General features: G+C 29.6%; 3 protein-coding genes across 6 annotated transcripts; 1 reads left to right on the top strand and 2 right to left on the bottom strand.

Moving 5' to 3' along the window:
• Positions 1-336: 336 nt before the first annotated feature.
• LOC127067952 (mitochondrial ribonuclease P catalytic subunit) lies at positions 337-2,528 on the bottom strand. Its single transcript, XM_051003438.1, has 4 exons — positions 1,316-2,528; positions 982-1,210; positions 778-908; positions 337-680 (listed from the first exon to the last, which is right to left on the bottom strand). Exons 1-4 carry the CDS (start codon positions 2,155-2,157, stop codon positions 362-364), a joined length of 1,521 nt encoding a protein of 506 aa, XP_050859395.1. The 5' UTR covers positions 2,158-2,528; the 3' UTR covers positions 337-361.
• A 2,596-nt stretch (positions 2,529-5,124) lies between these two features.
• Positions 5,125-16,255, top strand: LOC127067954 (mitochondrial folate transporter/carrier). 4 transcript variants are annotated; one of them, XR_007782792.1, is made up of 9 exons: positions 5,125-5,288; positions 6,753-6,903; positions 7,122-7,374; positions 7,567-7,680; positions 7,873-8,018; positions 11,330-11,496; positions 13,040-13,334; positions 15,820-15,974; positions 16,044-16,255. XR_007782792.1 is itself a non-coding variant. In XM_051003441.1 (7 exons), exons 1-6 carry the CDS (start codon positions 5,132-5,134, stop codon positions 11,478-11,480), a joined length of 972 nt encoding a protein of 323 aa, XP_050859398.1. In that variant the 5' UTR covers positions 5,125-5,131; the 3' UTR covers positions 11,481-11,496; positions 15,820-16,255. The 4 variants fall into 4 exon arrangements, 2 of the variants coding, with proteins under 2 accessions (XP_050859398.1, XP_050859399.1); XR_007782791.1 differs by having other exon boundaries at positions 15,820-16,255; XM_051003441.1 differs by lacking the exon at positions 13,040-13,334 and having other exon boundaries at positions 15,820-16,255.
• LOC127068208 (uncharacterized) lies at positions 11,757-13,278 on the bottom strand. The gene is made up of 4 exons (XM_051004025.1): positions 13,183-13,278; positions 12,538-12,725; positions 12,165-12,272; positions 11,757-12,057 (listed from the first exon to the last, which is right to left on the bottom strand). Exons 1-4 carry the CDS (start codon positions 13,276-13,278, stop codon positions 11,916-11,918), a joined length of 534 nt encoding a protein of 177 aa, XP_050859982.1. The 3' UTR covers positions 11,757-11,915.
• Positions 16,256-16,924: the final 669 nt, after the last annotated feature.

Genomic DNA, 16,924 nt, shown 5'->3' with positions numbered 1-16,924 from the left:
TAAAAAAGCAATATACATAAATAAATATTGTTATTGTTTAAAGAATGATAAATTATCTTTGAACAAAGATGTATTTCCTAATCGTAGATTTATTAATTTTTATCCTTATTGTTATTCAATTTTATAATATTTTTACCTCTGTATCTAAAAATGTAAAACTTTTTTTGAAATCTTTTACTTCGTATTTAACTATAAAATCTTTTATTTTTCAGTATAATATTTTAATGTATTTAAAAGTATATGATATTTAAAAGTACATTTATATTATTGCTAATTTACACTAATAATGAATTATTACTAAATCTGAGTTTTCTATAAAAAAGATTGATAAATCAATGAAATGAATATACTTATTATTAAATCATTTTCTTGAATGATATAAGCAAACCCATGTATCGATAGGTGTGTGCAATAACTTATTTGTTTCTTTATAAGGAATATGCCAATGTCCATTGTTAACTTGTGCATAAGGATTATATAATATAGGATTGATCAAAATATTCTTTTGACCAACATTATTCCAACTATACCGATGTGTAAGTTGCCACCGTGTAAATGCTTTCTGCATATTCACATCTTTGAGTTTATTACGATGTTCTCGCAGTAGATCTACTGACACAAATCTCGCATTACTTCCACTTGCTAAAGTTGCATATAAGATATAGAGATCATCGTCTGTTCTGTAATATATTAAAATATTCGCAACTAATTCACAATGTAATGTATAATATTATAAAAGATCCACAAGCCATCTTATGTAATATAAGTATAACTTACATATTTTTAAGAAGATAAATAGATATATTATCGAACTGAAGCATCCATTTAATTGAATTATATTTATGTTCTCGTGTAATAACCAGAATTTTTTTATGTTCTTTAACAAATTGTGATACTATGTCCTGTATCTGAATATGTAGAAAAATATTATTTATTATTATTTTGATTTATATATATTTATTCTACAATGTTTACACTTACCACTGATTTATGCATTATTCCATATACCATATTAAGACCATCTATCACAATATCATATGGCTTTGTTTTATCAATAAATTCTTTAAATTTAATAAATTCTTTTGGAGTGGTCTTTCGAAAAATATCATTACCTATTAGTAGTTCAGATAACACAGAGTTAATTAGTTTGTTAAAGTTGGTCTTTACAACCATTTGCGATAAATGATTTTTGCAATGACTGCATTGCCCACTATAATGAATAAAAAATTGATTTATCTTATATATTAGAATAAAAATTAACTTTAAAATTAAAATAAAAAATTAAATTTAGAATTAAAATACTAATATATCATACTCAGGTGTCATTTGAACATAATGTGCCTCCCATTCTGATTTTTTACAAGTATCTACAAAACTATCAATAATCGATTTCAATGGTATTATATCATGTTTTTTCCAAAAATGAAACATTTTGTCAACTGCATCATTCAATTGATTTTTCTTATGTTCTAAATAATAATTCAAATATTGATCATATATGTGTTTACGTTTATACATATCTTGACAATTAAACTCTATTTCATTTATAAATTCATATCCAACGTTTGCTTTCCCATTACGAAATGCTGCTGTTGCTATATGTGACATTAATTTGACATCTATATTTTCTTCACCATTAGATATAATTATATCATATGCTGTTTCCCATTTACTAGTCAAACATAAAGCACTAATATAAATTAATAAAATCGAGGGCGGTATATATTCATATTCCTTTCTTATTACATCACATATATATAAAATTTCTTCTTCTTCAAGATTCGATATTGATGTTTTTTTAAAACTAAGTAATTCCAGATATTTTATCAAAATAAACTTAGTAAGAGGATAATTGTTACTTTTTAAATATTTGAAGTAAATTTTAGCACTTTCAAGTTTATTTTCTACCTTAAATACATCCAAGATTTTTATGTCTACAACACGTTCAGGCACAGAATGTTTATTAATTATATCATTACGTATATTAAAACATAAATCCTGTGGTGGATAGTCTGTGTCTAACAATGGAAGTAAAGTTTCTTTTATTTCATTGAATTTTGATTTTGTATTTATCCTCTGTATTTTATTTATTATTTGTTTATTCAGTAAATTTCTTCGATGGAAGAGAAATTTAATTCGTGTGTTAATAAATTCCATTTCAGAAAAAAATATATATCAATGTAATATAGGATTATCATTCAAAATAATTATAAATGTCAATAGTTTTATAGGTTACACAAGTCTAAATCAGTAAAAGTAAATCAGTAAAAATAATTATCGCAAATGCACCAGGTTTACATCTGGATTATGTCTGAATTACGGATAGAAAATTCCTAAAAAATTTCGAATGTTAAGAAGTGACACCAACCGACAATCGACAAACGACGATTACAAATTTAAAAACAATAATTCTACTCGTTATATACATTAGATTTGTAATTACATTGGAGAAACATTTTTCACTGACAAATTAAAGCTTCAAATTTGAGTAAAAATGTATTCTTAAGTTTATACTATATTTTATTTCCTAGAATTTTTGGAACTGTTCCTATAAAAATAGAAAATGACGTGAAATGATCAATTGATTTCATTTAGATAAATTATTTTTTAGTCATGTTATAACGTTATAACGACGAATTTGATTTTATTTGTATAGTTATAAATTATAGAAGTAAATTATTCGAAATATTCGAAAAATATTTTGTAAATTTTAAGAGTAAATTTATCAATTGTGGAATAAATAAATTTTTCATTATATTATTTTTGGATAAGGAAGTACAAATTTATGCATTCAACATTTTATAAATGTTTTGTTTATCGTGCTGAGTTGAACATCAGACAACTTTGCAACCTGATTGGCTATCCATAAGAACCGTGTTAATAGAAATCAAACATGTTAAATTTTTCACCGTTACAGCTACTTGTACCAACGGACGAATCAAACAACGTGATTAATCGAACTTTATTATTACGGAAAATATCTATGGCCAACATTAATTCTAATAAACTGCTTCATTCGATGGATAAATATACATAAGATTTAATATTAAGTTCAATTTTAAATTAATATAATAAGTTATATGTGTTAATAACATAAGTTTAATTTTAAATTTATATTTCTTATATGTAAATATATTGTGCTACGTTTCACGTAGTACGGAGAATTAAATTTCCTTTAAGAAGTTTCTACGATGTGCCTTTTGGCCTTTACCTGCTATATGCAGTTCTATAGCACAGAACTGGCACTTAACAGTATGTCGAAAGAAGTATGCGAGCCAATAAGATATCACCTATCTTAGGATTTGACGAATAGGAACGCTACGATTTTTCTTAGAACGAGAGACGTCTCGGCAGAAAGGATTGGTTGACGGGAACTCGTCGCTGTGCTCTTTTAATTGGTGAATTAAATGTAGTTATCGGATTGGTTGATTCCCTTGTCCTCGACTCGTTCGCTCTATTAAGAAATAGAGATGATTGGCGGCGAATTTGTCAACTGTACCGCGATGTATAAATTCTTAGATCGCATTTAAGCAATTTGTAATCGAACGATATAGAAATAGAATGAAGATTCGTCTCGATATGAATTAAAAGAAGAAGTTTGTAGGCACAATACAGGATTATTGATTTTAGACTACTTCAACGATACTTAATTTATTATAAATAGCAATACAAATAGATACAAGAATAATGATCGGTTCAAGACGATAATGATAACTAAAGAATAAGTAAAAATGAATAATAGCTAAGAATAATCGTAACAAAGACTGAGTCGGAGTGATAATTTAGTACTGTGTGAATCTAAGAGTAAAATCTAAATGTAAAATCTTGTATTGAGAGTTTAAAAGTCAAATTCTTGTAGGACGGGCGTATGTAGCCGATTAAATAGAGAGCATTGACCAATCAGCGAAAGGGGATTTGCCGCGGTCTCGTCATTGGTTCGTGGTGGCTCATCCCTTAGCTAGAGGCAGGGGTGTCAAAGGAGATTTTTCCTGGTACGACGATTGCGGACACTCAAGGTATTACGTGCTGATGGTGGGGATGAAGATCCATGGATTTGTCACACGTGTTTGCGTATGCGCTTATATCCGTTGTTTCCCAGTTCTTCCTTCGTTTAAGTTGGCCTAGGTCACGCCGCTGTTAGTACAATAACTCTTGGTAATATTTTATGTATATTTATGCTTAAACATTATATCTAATTATTATAGAGTTATTATACAATTTTTAGTCTATTATACCTATTATACCTATATATATATAATTTTAATTCTAATTCGATTCAATTCACGAAAAGAGGTGTCGCTTATTTATAGTTACGTTTAGTATTACGAAGTCTGAATCTTATAATTTTTATTTTGTAATGCCGAGTCAGCGCAGGACGTAACGATTGCAATTGAAAACTTATTCTCCTTTTATTCCTTACTTTTTTTCTAAAAATAATAAACAAGTATCAGAGTATTGATTCGTGCAAGAATATTACGAAAGTTTATATAATCATAGGCATTATGATAGAAATTTTTGATATGAAAAAATTAATTAAATATTATAAAAGAGAACGTAAAGAAGTGAGAAAAGTAAAAAAAAAAATTTTTTCTTTACTGACTATATCATATCATAGTTTTATGTAGTTTATGGAAGTAACGATCTCATCCTGATGACGCTTACATCGCAGTGGCGCTGCGTTCGGTTATTTTCGCTCAAAGTCGGCAACATTCGGGATGGTCGAGCGTCGGTACGCGCATGAGCATCGAGTCGAACGTAATCTTCTTGTTCTTTCAGTATGGCGGAAATCGACGAGTGCGTCGTGTCTTATGTTACATAACTACGTAAGAATATAAAATTGGAAAAGAAAAGCAAAGAGAGAACGGAAAGAAGGAAGGAAATAGTGTATTTGAGAGAGAAAGAGAGTAAAGTTGAAATCGTGGAAAAAGAAAGAGAAGAAAAACGGGACAACACGCGGGGAAATTCTTTTTTATCTTTAGGCATCGTTAACTCGAGAACAGTGCCTGTCGCGGATCAAGAGATATGCCGAAGATTGGAGACGTATATCGCTAGTAGTACCGGTGAGGATGCCATTGCAATTGAAGTCGAAGAATCGATAGCGAATAGTGAATGTCATAACGTTGACGCGACCATGTCGTCGATAAAAACGAGTAATACTACAGGAACGAATCGTATCCTACCAGCTCTTAGTCGCTTCAAGTATGAATATTTCGTCGCCGGTATATCCGGTGGCGTTGTTTCGACACTTACCCTTCATCCATTGGATCTGATCAAAATTAGATTGGCAGGTGAGCATTAATATCCAAAATTTTTTATATGTATATATATGGAATCATACACACACACACATTCATTCCTTTATTTATGCAATCAGAAAATATATTTTTCTATGATATTTGTTTTAAATTTATTATAAATCAATTAGCCATAAAATTCTTATTTGATTTTACTAATTACATTATTCTGATATTTCCTGGTTATCTAGAAGCGATAAAAAATTTATTTTTCATATTTCTTGAAGATGCATGTACGAAATAACTATTTATAGAATTTATGTATATTGGCTTTTTTTTTATTTTTTATTTTTTCGTATTGGTAGACTCGTTTAAATCTAGTAACGAATGTACATGTATAGATATTTCATTCTTTATGATACTATGCCGAAGAATGACGTATAAATTTTGTCAGAGTTTTCGCTTGCTCAATAAACATGTGATCTTACTAACAATATCATACCACGTTAATGTGACGCAGTTTTATGAAAATATTTTCTATCTCATTTCTCGTTTTTTTTTTTTAAATGTCAATATCACGTGTACTTTTGTCAGAAATAAACACAGGCGTATATATTTTCGTCGTGAAATTCGTTGGCTGATAACCAAAATGCAAGAAATTCTACTTATTACGTCAGAAGCACGTGAAAACTAATGACCCATAGGGTAGTGTGCCGTTCTCGGACGTGCAATAGCGAAAGTGAATTATTGTTCAACGATAGGATTTGTAAATCGTGTTGCAAGATCACTTTCTCGGATTCCATTCGTTCCTCTCGAATCGTATATTTCGTTGTCCATTTTTAATCTTTACATACGAGAACTATCGTATATCGTTTCGTTGAATAATTATTTAAATAGAAAACAAAAGAAAATGCTAGAAAAAAGAGAAGTTTGGAAGCGAACATTTTACAAAACATTTTGAGGAAACAAAAGATTAAAAGTATTATTGATTCATTTCCAAAGTTTATCGGTCATTGATAACGATTGCGATAATATCGTAGTCGTTCGAATTTTCAAGATGAGAACGAGGAAAAAAGTTGAAAACATGAGATTACCTTATCGACGTTTGCATATGCGGTATTTACAATTAGGTTATTGTTTAAACGAAAGAGCCTTTATCACAACATTAAAGCCGATGTTGTAATACGATTCTGTGTTTTACGATAAACTTCGATGACACGCGATAATGGAGAATCGATTTATATACTTTTTTCAACTATAGCAAAGTATTACTATTACGAAGCTATCTTTCATTGTTTTGGTTGATTGACCTAGGAAATAGACGGAAGTTAGTCATTTATTATTTAGTTAACGATATATTATCGTTTCGTCGTAAGATGGAAAAAGATATAGAAAATAATTTTGCTTATTTAAGTAGAATCAAAATAGTGTTTGTTGAAAGGAAAATATTTTTTATTTACAATTAACGAAATTTCGCTCAGTCTTTCTTAATTTTTATTAACTCTTTTTTTTTTTTAGTTAACGATGGACGTAGCTCGATACCACAATACACTGGTATAGTAAATGCTTTCAAGCAGATTATGAAAAGCGAAGGAATACGTGGATTCTACAGAGGAGTAACACCGAACGTCTTGGGATCAGGCTGCTCTTGGGGATTGTATTTCTTCTTGTAAGGAACCGTCTCTCGTTGCGATAATCACTTTGTTACTCTATACTCTTTACTCCTACTGCCTTAGGAAACTATGATCGCCTTATATATATATTATATATATGTATATATATCGCTTATATATTGGAATAAGAGATTTAATTTGATATGATAATATATAAATGATTTTAAATACATTTCAGTATAGTAATAAATTAATTTGCTTTGTTTTTTTACAGTTACAATAACATAAAGACATGGATTCAAGGAGGAAATGCGAAGAAACCGTTAGGTCCATCAATGCATATGCTAGCTGCTGCAGATGCAGGAATATTAACTTTGTTAATGACTAATCCAATATGGGTAGTGAAAACACGATTGTGTTTACAATATGTTGAAGATAAAAATCTGGCAGAATCGAAGAGATATACAGGAGTAACAGATGCCCTATTAAAGATCTATAGAACCGAAGGCATCAGAGGTTTATATAAGGTATATTTTTTCTCGTCTTTTCTTTATTATATAAACATATTGAAGCAATATTTACTTACTTCTAAGATAGTATGTTGTAATGTGACTTGTTTGCATGATCAGATAGAAAGTATCTCGATAATCATATCCGATTATAATTGTTGATGTTTTCGATAAATCAAAAGAATGTCATTGTTTAATTGTCGCCTACAGGGTTTAGTTCCTGGAATGTTTGGTGTATCACATGGTGCCATACAGTTTATGACATATGAAGAAATGAAAAATAAATATAACATATATCAAAACGTACCTATTGACACAAAGTTGGTAAGTTTTTAAACGTAATGTTATTTGATAAACGAATAATTAGGAATACTCTGATGTATTAGTAAAATATTTCTTGTCCAGTTAGTCATATATATATATATATATATATATATATATATATATATTTGCATTATATTATAAAATTTGGTATAAAATCCGAACAAACTTGTAAAAATGAATTTTTATTTTCAGAACATGTTTGAATATATCCTTTTTGCGGCCGTTTCTAAGGTAATTGCAGCTGCTGTAACATATCCTTACCAGGTATTAAGGGCGCGTTTGCAAGATCATCATCTTGACTACAGAGGAACGTGGCACTGCATCCAGGTGACATGGAGGTCAGAAGGATTTAGGGGTTTTTATAAAGGCTTATCGCCTTATCTTATACATGTTACACCAAATATCTGCGTAATTTTTTTCGCTTACGAAAAACTTTCAGAATAATTTTCCTTGGAAATATCCTATTGATATCAGTGTCCTCTGTAAATGTCTAACTCTATTGCTTAAGTGGCGGAAGGATTTACTAGCACGAGTTTTTCTTAGTTACAGTAAGAGATAAAAAGGATACGATTTCTGAATTATTAAATCGATCGCCTTTCTCTTTCACTCGGGCAAAGGTAGATTTTTGTCATTGTTTTATTTTCTTTTTTCTCCTTCCTTTTTTTTTTATAAATAATAGAATTTTTTAATAATTACTTAAAAAAAGATCAGTATTATCTTTTGTTTCTAATAAGTTTTCCCACAAACAGTGCACTTTTAGTATGTGGATGCTTCTGCCATAGCGCATTAGATTTTAACAATTATATAAAACATCAGTGGTATTAACAGTAATTGTCGATCCTTAATATGAATGTATATGAATATAGGACGTTGAAAGAAGTGTGACTATAAAAGAAATTAAATATGTTTCCTTCTCTGGTCACACAGAGGGAGAGAAAAACAATATCGAGTGAAATGATGATATAAAGTGTTTTAAGTAATCGCAGATATGAAATGATTAGTTACATCATTCATGACAAAAGTAATTATATTTTACGACACATTGATTGTTTTCAATTTTAAATTAATAACACAATTTTGCATCACGATGTGTCGTCTGATTGAGAGCACATAAAGTAATTACAAAATTTCTTATCTCATTATTTAAGATTATTATTAAACGCTGTGAGAAATCTGCCTAATGTTGTGCGGATGAAGAAAACTGAGATTTTAATCTCAAATTTTGATATTATCATCCTGACTTATTTTTTCATTAAGAAGATGGTATTATCAATTGTAAATAGTATGTGCTATTACTATTTCATAATGCTCGTGTATACTGTTAGGTAATTTTAGGTAATAATTAGAAACACGAGTGTTTGTGAAAATGTGGTGGCATATGCTACAAAACATAGATACAATACACTAATATAGGTTTTTATTTATTCATTTATTATTTTATCTGCGACTTTGAGAGACTGTTATTATTTAGATTGAACATTTAGTCAATTTACTTTTGGTTTTCACATTTCCGAAAAAAGTATATCTTAAACTTATAAATGTTAAACTCGGACAATCTCCACTTATATGTAACGATGTACTTTAACCAAAGTGACGCTTAAATCTAAATTCTGTTACATATTGCAATTTGTAATTGATTTGAAAAAAGATTTAAGCAGTGCACCTTTTATTTTATATGAATGAGATAAGGTGAGATAGAGAGAGAGAGAGAGAGAGAGAGAGAGAGAGAGAGAGAGAGAGAGAGAGAGAGAGAAAGAGAGAGAGAGAAAACCCACTTACTTTACTTATTATAATTACCAGTTTATTAAAAAAACGTAGAAAAAAGAAAAAAAAATGTAATAATATGCTTTTATTTTCAACTAAACTGGTTTTAGTTGAAAATGCTTCAATTAAAAAGGGATTAGCAAATGATAGTTCGATTATGATAGTAACAATAACTATTATCTATTTGAAAAAATAAGAACGAGGCATAGAAGCGTATGAAAAATAATGTGAATGATAATCGTATGAAAAAATGACTATGAACAAAATATTGATTATTTAATCGGTCAATAGGACGAAATAAATAATAAAAGATCAGTTAAATTTTATTTCGTAATATTTAAATTATGTTTTTATTATAAATTGTGTACACAGAGAAACACTTTCATGTTGAATTCTAATTTGCAACTTGTTACGTTGATGATTAAAAATAAGATTATAGTTAAATAGTAATAAGATATTAAAAGAAAGCATACATGATTCTTCTCTACTCGTATATTTTCTACTTATCTAATTAAATATTTTTTTATTTAACTTTATTTTGATCACATTTATATGATATCACGCACAAATTTTCCTTTAATTTATTGGTTATAAATTAGAAATTTACTAAAGTTTTTCACGTTCATGTTATTTTGAAATTACGAGTAAATACACAGAATTTAATACGCGAAAGTTTTGCAAAACGAGTTCTCGTTAAATCAAAAACAGCCGACTTTGATAATATAGAAGAAAAAAGTTAGATAAACGATGTGTTTGTGTCTTAGAGTCTGGTACTCTAAATGTACGAAGAATAGCAATATGATTCAATGTCACTTTTGTGTACATAATAGGATGAATTTATTTATATCAGTTTTCATAAGTTTAAATAAAGTTTAGTTCTTAAAAGATAAATGCACCAAGGCGAGCAAACATCCATTCATTTTATTTAATATTGTGAAAGATTGAATAAAATTGTTTACAGTGCCAACATTTTGCTTGGCTTTAAATTGGCCATTATCCGTAAATATGATCGTTTTTTTTTTTTCTTAAAATATACACACGTCCTAATTATACGTTTGTACACTTTTATTAGAATACAATAAGAAAAAAATGTTCGAAGATGAGAAAAACTATGTAAAGTTAAATGTCTTGTGTATTAACGAAATGTGATATGGAAGAAAGATGAAAAAAGAATTGAGTCAGTAATCTCAAAATGCTTCATTTATGCAATACGATTGCTCATAAGACAGCAAGGGAGTACAATAAAGGCATTTGTATATTCTTTACCTTTGGTATATTATTTCAAAGTATAGAGAATATATATTGTATGAAGCATTCATTGTCAATGTAAAATAAAATATAGGCCAAAAGTATTGATGAATAGATTTGAGAAATCCGATCTGTTTCGTAGATGTATTATTTCTTTCGGTAAATGTGAATACGTGTTGCGTCGTAATTGATATACATACGTATACGTATTTTGTTGTATATCTTTATCAAATAAAGTTGGACGTAGGGGTACACATAGAAAATGAACAAGTATAAAAGTAGTAGAAAAGACATTTGCACTTAATGATATGAGTTTTATTTCCGATACATGTAGATTTATGAGGTACATTTATTAAACCACCAGCAGTACGATTTTTGAATGTCTCATTTGTGATTCACATAATGGTTTTAATGTTTTTTTTCTTACTTAACAAAATATTAGAAATATAAGAACGAATGTAAATAATTTTGTATCAATGTTAACAAATTTTTCGTTTATTGTATTCGAACTGATTCTGAATGTCAAGAATCGTACGCGGGTTTAGATTCTAACATGAAAAACAAAGAAACGAGATAATAATCTTTGAAAAATTATTGTAGACAAGTAAAAAATCATATTGCTGGTGGTTCGTTACAGGTGTGAAGGTTGGCGTGGATTTTACAAGGGTCTTAGTGTCAACCTTATGAGAGTGACCCCAGCAACCGTGATTACCTTTTTGGTCTACGAGAATGTTACCTACTTCCTCAAGCACAACCCACAATATGCAAACATTGGGTCCAGTGGATAGAACAATATCTTCGACAGTATGTAATAAAAGTTAGAATTAGAAGGGCGTGGCATTTACGTGTATTACGAATTGTTCTGCAACATTTGTTTTGTTATTTCAAATATTTATCGCGCTAAGAATATCAATGCAGTTGAGAGAAAGAGTAAGAGAAAGGGATACTGTTTCTTTATCAGGGTACAGTTCAGTTCAGTTTAAAAATTACCATCTTCACGATTGTTCTGTTTATATGAAGATGATTAAGTTTATAGATTCGTTTATATGAGATGACTTCGCGAATGATAAAATTACGAAGATAATAGTCGCTTATTATATTAGTATATTCTCGCATATTATATTATAATCAAGGACTTAAAAATGTGGGAAGTAGAGAAAAGAAAAGGGAGTTTTTTGGTGATAAATCATTTAATAGGCGAATAATTTAATTACCGTTTCTTGTTATCCCACGTCATTGTATACCACAGAGCTTACAATATCCAACAGACTTTTCTCACAATCCTCGTAACGTCGATTACAATTTTCCTCGAATTCTGCTTTAATTATGTCGTCCGGAAGATTTTCCTCTTGCGAACTGGAAGGTCTTTGAAAAGGTGCAACGATGCGATTAAACGGTTTATGTTAAGTAAAGATATAGCAATGGGTTGAAAACAAATCAGAAAGTCAATTTATAATTTTAAGGCAACTCACGCAAATAAAATTCGGACGATATCTCCGAGAAGTCCGTTTCCTTTCAACGAGTATTTAGCTATCTCACAAATTGTTTTCAGTAGACAATTTTTTCCCGAATAGCCATTACTATCAGACAGAAAAACATAAATTAATCTTTAAAAATTTAATAAAATATACGTAGATTACTTCAAAGATAATTATTTCAATAACCGTAAGATCTGTAACTGTGGAAATTATAGCTTTATTGAAATTAAGTAATTATGAAGAATGATTATATTGATTTCTATTCGCTTGTATATATATATTTGTATATATGTTTGTATATTTATATTAATTTCATGCATCAAAATTATAATGACAACAATAGGATATAGAAGTAGGATAATATTACTTTTCTAGTTTCTTTGTGATAATGTCGTAGGCTAATCTTCTATCCAGACTTCGTCTTTTAAAGTGTTCTACTTCGGTATAATAGCTCGAATTCCAATTGCCTGGTAGACCATAATTTGCCTCGAAGTAAAAAGAAAATAATATGGACTTGTCGGGGATGTCAATCGGTACGCCGAGAGCAAAGAATATCTAAAAGCAAGATCGATCAATTGTATTCGCATTTATAATAGCATCGTTTAAGTATTTTATGTATAACATTTTTCGAAAAGATGAATTACATAGAAGATAGAAAAAAGAAAAAGAAAAAACTTATAAAAATACAATTCTATTAGAATGTACAAATTGCCCAATTGAATTCGAAATGATTTATCTTTTGATGTTTTTCTGATGTAATTAATATAATCCTACTGTACAAATTAAACGACGCTCAAACGAAAGTACGACTCTTCATTTTTTTTCGGTTTCGTTTAGTATTACTCTTATTTTTATTATCTTCTCTATAGATGAAGTATTGTACTTTAAGCAGAGCACCACGCATCCGAATCGATAGAAAATCACGCACGGAAACATCAATTTGAAGCAAACGAGATGTTCTCCAAGTTGAGGCGCATTAGTCGATGGAAAATGAATGATTGATTTACTATACCCCCATGCCGCTACCCTCGGGAAATCCGATGGATCGAATGTGCCTCGATACGCCATGGGTGATATTCTTCACCTTTGACCCACGTGCTAAGCACATGGAGTATAAAAAGAAAATGTGGATGGTCCAACGACTTTTACGGTCACATTCCTTTCGTAAGCACATCGTCGTTAGATAATATTCGTTTAATTGTTTTTTCTTTTTTTTTTTCGAAATCAATTAATAGAACAACAGATACTTATTTCACTCACTTCATTTCATGTTGTCTCTTATCACAAGAGATGACTATTCAGAGAGAAGGTTACTTTTAATGAGTCTCCGAGTAACGGTTCAGTAACACCGCAAATGAATTAGGAGTTGGCGAATTTGCGTGGAGCCTGTAATTGTCTTGTTAATTGGCTATTTTCTAACGGATCCCCAAGATAATGAAATATTTCGAACTTGAACGTGTTATCGATCGACTATGCCCGGGCAATCGACGTACCATGAATTCGATGCGAAGCTTCGTATTAATGACATTCTAATTGACGTATTTAAAATTCGATAGAATTTGCCTGAGCCTCTACGTTATTACTTATTGGAATACCGATGTGAATATAGAGCTAAAACGTGTTCTATTCGTTTCAAATAACACTGTACTTGTGTATTTCACGAGTTTTATTAACTCATTAGGTCTATGGAAAAGTTTTCTTTGTTTTTTAAATATAAGAAAATAATATACATTTGTTTGTTGATATTTAATTAACAATGTAATTTACATTAATATTAACAATTTCCGATCTTTCAAGCAGGGGTTAAACAAATCAAATTTTTGTAATTTTTTTTAGATTTGTGAGGTCTGTCACGTCGAACACGTGAAAGTCTGTACTTCGATTTTAATTTCTTGTAATAGCAAAGCACAATTCCCGACCATTCTCGAGAAAATCGGCTTTAAAAAATCTCGAATAAATATTAACAAGAAGGAATAAATGTTGGACGACGAGCTGTATATTATTTTTATTTAAAAAATCTCTTAATCTTTTACGCAAAATCTTTATACAAATTTTATTTACGTTGGAAACGAATGATATAGATCTATAATTTGTATCTACATTTTTCACTACCTTTATATATTAAAGTTATTTTTTTCGCAAGTGCATCTGCACACGCAGTGTTGCACATTCATCATACATTCACATATACACACACGTGTATATTCATGAGGTAAACCATAGACAAATATTGCATACATACATCACACGTACTTACATGTAACATACATCGGTGAGTGACTGCTGTTTTTCCTCCCGTATTATTATTATTGAGTGCAGTAACAGTAAATAAAGTAAATAAAGTAAATAAATAAAACTCTAGAATTTGAAAGATAAGACATTTGGTAAGATCTTGTTGAACGCGCCAATTAATTTGTGTTAATCAACCTATTTAAATATTTCATTATAGTTTCAGTAAATTAAATATATATCTGTAAATAGTTCCAGCATCTGTAAAAATTATGTAGTAAGTTTTTAGAATATGGATGCACCCGTATGGATATGTAGTATGATTAAAATAAAAAAATTTTATAGAGATTCGACGTCTTACTAGAAGTCGTTAGTTTTATATTAACCACAAGAGTGTTAATGAACTTTGTTTTCAATTTCTTTTATATAAAAATATTAATAATTTATAAACATTCATAGGGTATAGCAGCGATTAAAAATTAAAAGTTTGACAAGGACAAATATTTGAAGATATGGAAAGATTGATTCATAATTTAAGTATTTTTGCGACATTTACCTTACAGATAAGACATATGTTCGATTCAAATGCGTCTGTATTATTTTGTACGTGTTTTCTATATCGACATATATATATTATGACGAACGTCATTGAGGATAAACGAGCCAGTATTTTTTCTTTTTATGTTACGCATACAGTAAAAATGACGATAATTGAGAGATCAAAATGAAAAAGTTGCGGAGAGGTTATCAAAATACTTCATATTCGATTGGATTGTTCGGTTGACCGAAAAAATTGCGTTTACATATAAAGTGCATATCGTAAGAAATCAGAAAAGCGTTATTGTTGGTTTTAAACTTTCTCTCAAGGGTCATATATCATCATGCAGATTATTTGACTGTGAGAATTCGTTGGATAAAAAACACATTGTCCAAGTCTTAGACATTTCTAATTTAAGCTCATAATTTATTAAAATGTAGAAAATACAATAAACACAAGAGGTAGGTTTGCAGACTGTTTTTTTTTTTTTTTATACGCAGCATTGCTATCACCTAGAAGAAGTAGCGCACGTGCGATTATTTAAGCATGCCTACAACCAGTAAGAGATCGCTCTTTCTCTTTCCGCATATTTTGACTCAGAAACTCGTATACGTTCTTTTTTTTCTTTTCCTTTTTTTTTTCATATTATTCCAACCGTCTTGTTAAATAGTTGCAAAATAATTCTCAAGAGACTAGTAAAAATCTTCTACTAAAGTACAGTTCAAAACTAATAGATCATATAACACGGCTAATTAGTGTAATTAATGTACTATAAGAATATATATATTATGCTATTATATTTGGCCTAGCATCATTCAATCAGTCAACTTCACGTCATAATACATAAAAATTAAGCCTTGTTCCGATTAATTTTGATTCGAGGGTTCGGCGAACGTGTTCTCGCGAACAACGTATAATACTCGGGCCAACTACATCGCTGGCGGAACCATACGTGTCAACAACATCATGACGCTTACAACGCTGCGAAGATATGCATCAACAAGCGTACAGAGTATAACACGGCTGGTGATTTGACGGTAAGCTTCGATTAAGCGTAGATAAATAAGATAGATAACATGTTAACGTTATCGTATGTTTATTTTTAGATCATTTAATAGAGATCAAATTTTTAATACTCGAATGATATTTCGAAAAATTCTTAAATATGGTGTACTACAAGATATCGTTAAAGGCAACTTTCTCAGTGTGATTAGATACTTGATTAATGTTGGAAAGTCTATTATAAAAAGGATTTTTTATAGTATATTCTAAAACGAATTTTTTATATATAAAATAAATGGTTTTGGTGATAATCGTATATTCGTGTATTTATTATATATGTAATATTTGCTTTATTTTTCGACATTTTGTCAAATATATACTTAAGATTTGGTGGTATATATTCTCAATAGTAGAAGACAATAAGAATTTCACAGATTGATATCGAATCCGAAATGGAAATTCTAGGATCCGCTTAATTACTCATAATTTTAGAACGCTAACTTATCTTTATAATAACGATAGATTCGAAACATTCCTTTTTATTATTGATATACTTATTAATTACTAACAAGATTAAATATATATAATAAAAATATAAATATAAAAGACTAAATATTGAATACCATAAAAAAAGACCGTTTCTTTTCTTGCACCCACAAATTTCAAACGACGTTCCTTAGAAATTTCTTAAGTTTTGCATCTAAGATAAATCGTTTGACGAGTTTCAAGCGTTTCATAAAAACGTTATCATCTATAAAATGTTAAAAGAAGGAGGTAAATTTTAAGCGGGAGGTTGAGTATTTCGAAAGTAATGAAGCGAAGAGATTGGTATTGTGCGATGGGAAAAAATGATGAAGGACCATATAACTCGCTTTGAGATCAAAGGTTGGAATGTAAGCTTGGATAAAAGGATAAATCCGTTGATGCACATAGTAAGGTAATATATATCATGCGTGAACTCGAATTTTTCACAAGAATGTACACA

This window comes from Vespula vulgaris, chromosome 12, assembly GCF_905475345.1.
Source record: "Vespula vulgaris chromosome 12, iyVesVulg1.1, whole genome shotgun sequence".
Taxonomy (NCBI): Eukaryota; Metazoa; Arthropoda; class Insecta; order Hymenoptera; family Vespidae; genus Vespula; species Vespula vulgaris.
Note: the sequence above shows the minus strand (reverse complement) of the source record. Positions and strands in the feature narration are given on the sequence as shown.

Coding starts and splice junctions, on each gene's coding strand:
- LOC127067952 (XM_051003438.1), bottom strand. CDS start 2,157: ATGGAATTTATTAACACACGAATTAAATTTCTCTTCCATCGAAGAAAT. Junction 1,211..1,315: donor TATGTTCAAATGACACCTGA/GTATGATATATT, acceptor TATTCATTATAG/TGGGCAATGCAGTCATTGCA. Junction 681..777: donor ATTTATCTTCTTAAAAATAT/GTAAGTTATACT, acceptor AATATATTACAG/AACAGACGATGATCTCTATA.
- LOC127067954 (XM_051003441.1), top strand. CDS start 5,132: ATGTCGTCGATAAAAACGAGTAATACTACAGGAACGAATCGTATCCTA. Junction 7,375..7,566: donor GCATCAGAGGTTTATATAAG/GTATATTTTTTC, acceptor TGTCGCCTACAG/GGTTTAGTTCCTGGAATGTT. Junction 8,019..11,329: donor TGCATCCAGGTGACATGGAG/GTCAGAAGGATT, acceptor GGTTCGTTACAG/GTGTGAAGGTTGGCGTGGAT.
- LOC127068208 (XM_051004025.1), bottom strand. CDS start 13,278: ATGTGCTTAGCACGTGGGTCAAAGGTGAAGAATATCACCCATGGCGTA. Junction 12,726..13,182: donor CCGAGGGTAGCGGCATGGGG/GTATAGTAAATC, acceptor TCTTGCTTTTAG/ATATTCTTTGCTCTCGGCGT. Junction 12,058..12,164: donor ATCGTCCGAATTTTATTTGC/GTGAGTTGCCTT, acceptor ACCTTTTCAAAG/ACCTTCCAGTTCGCAAGAGG.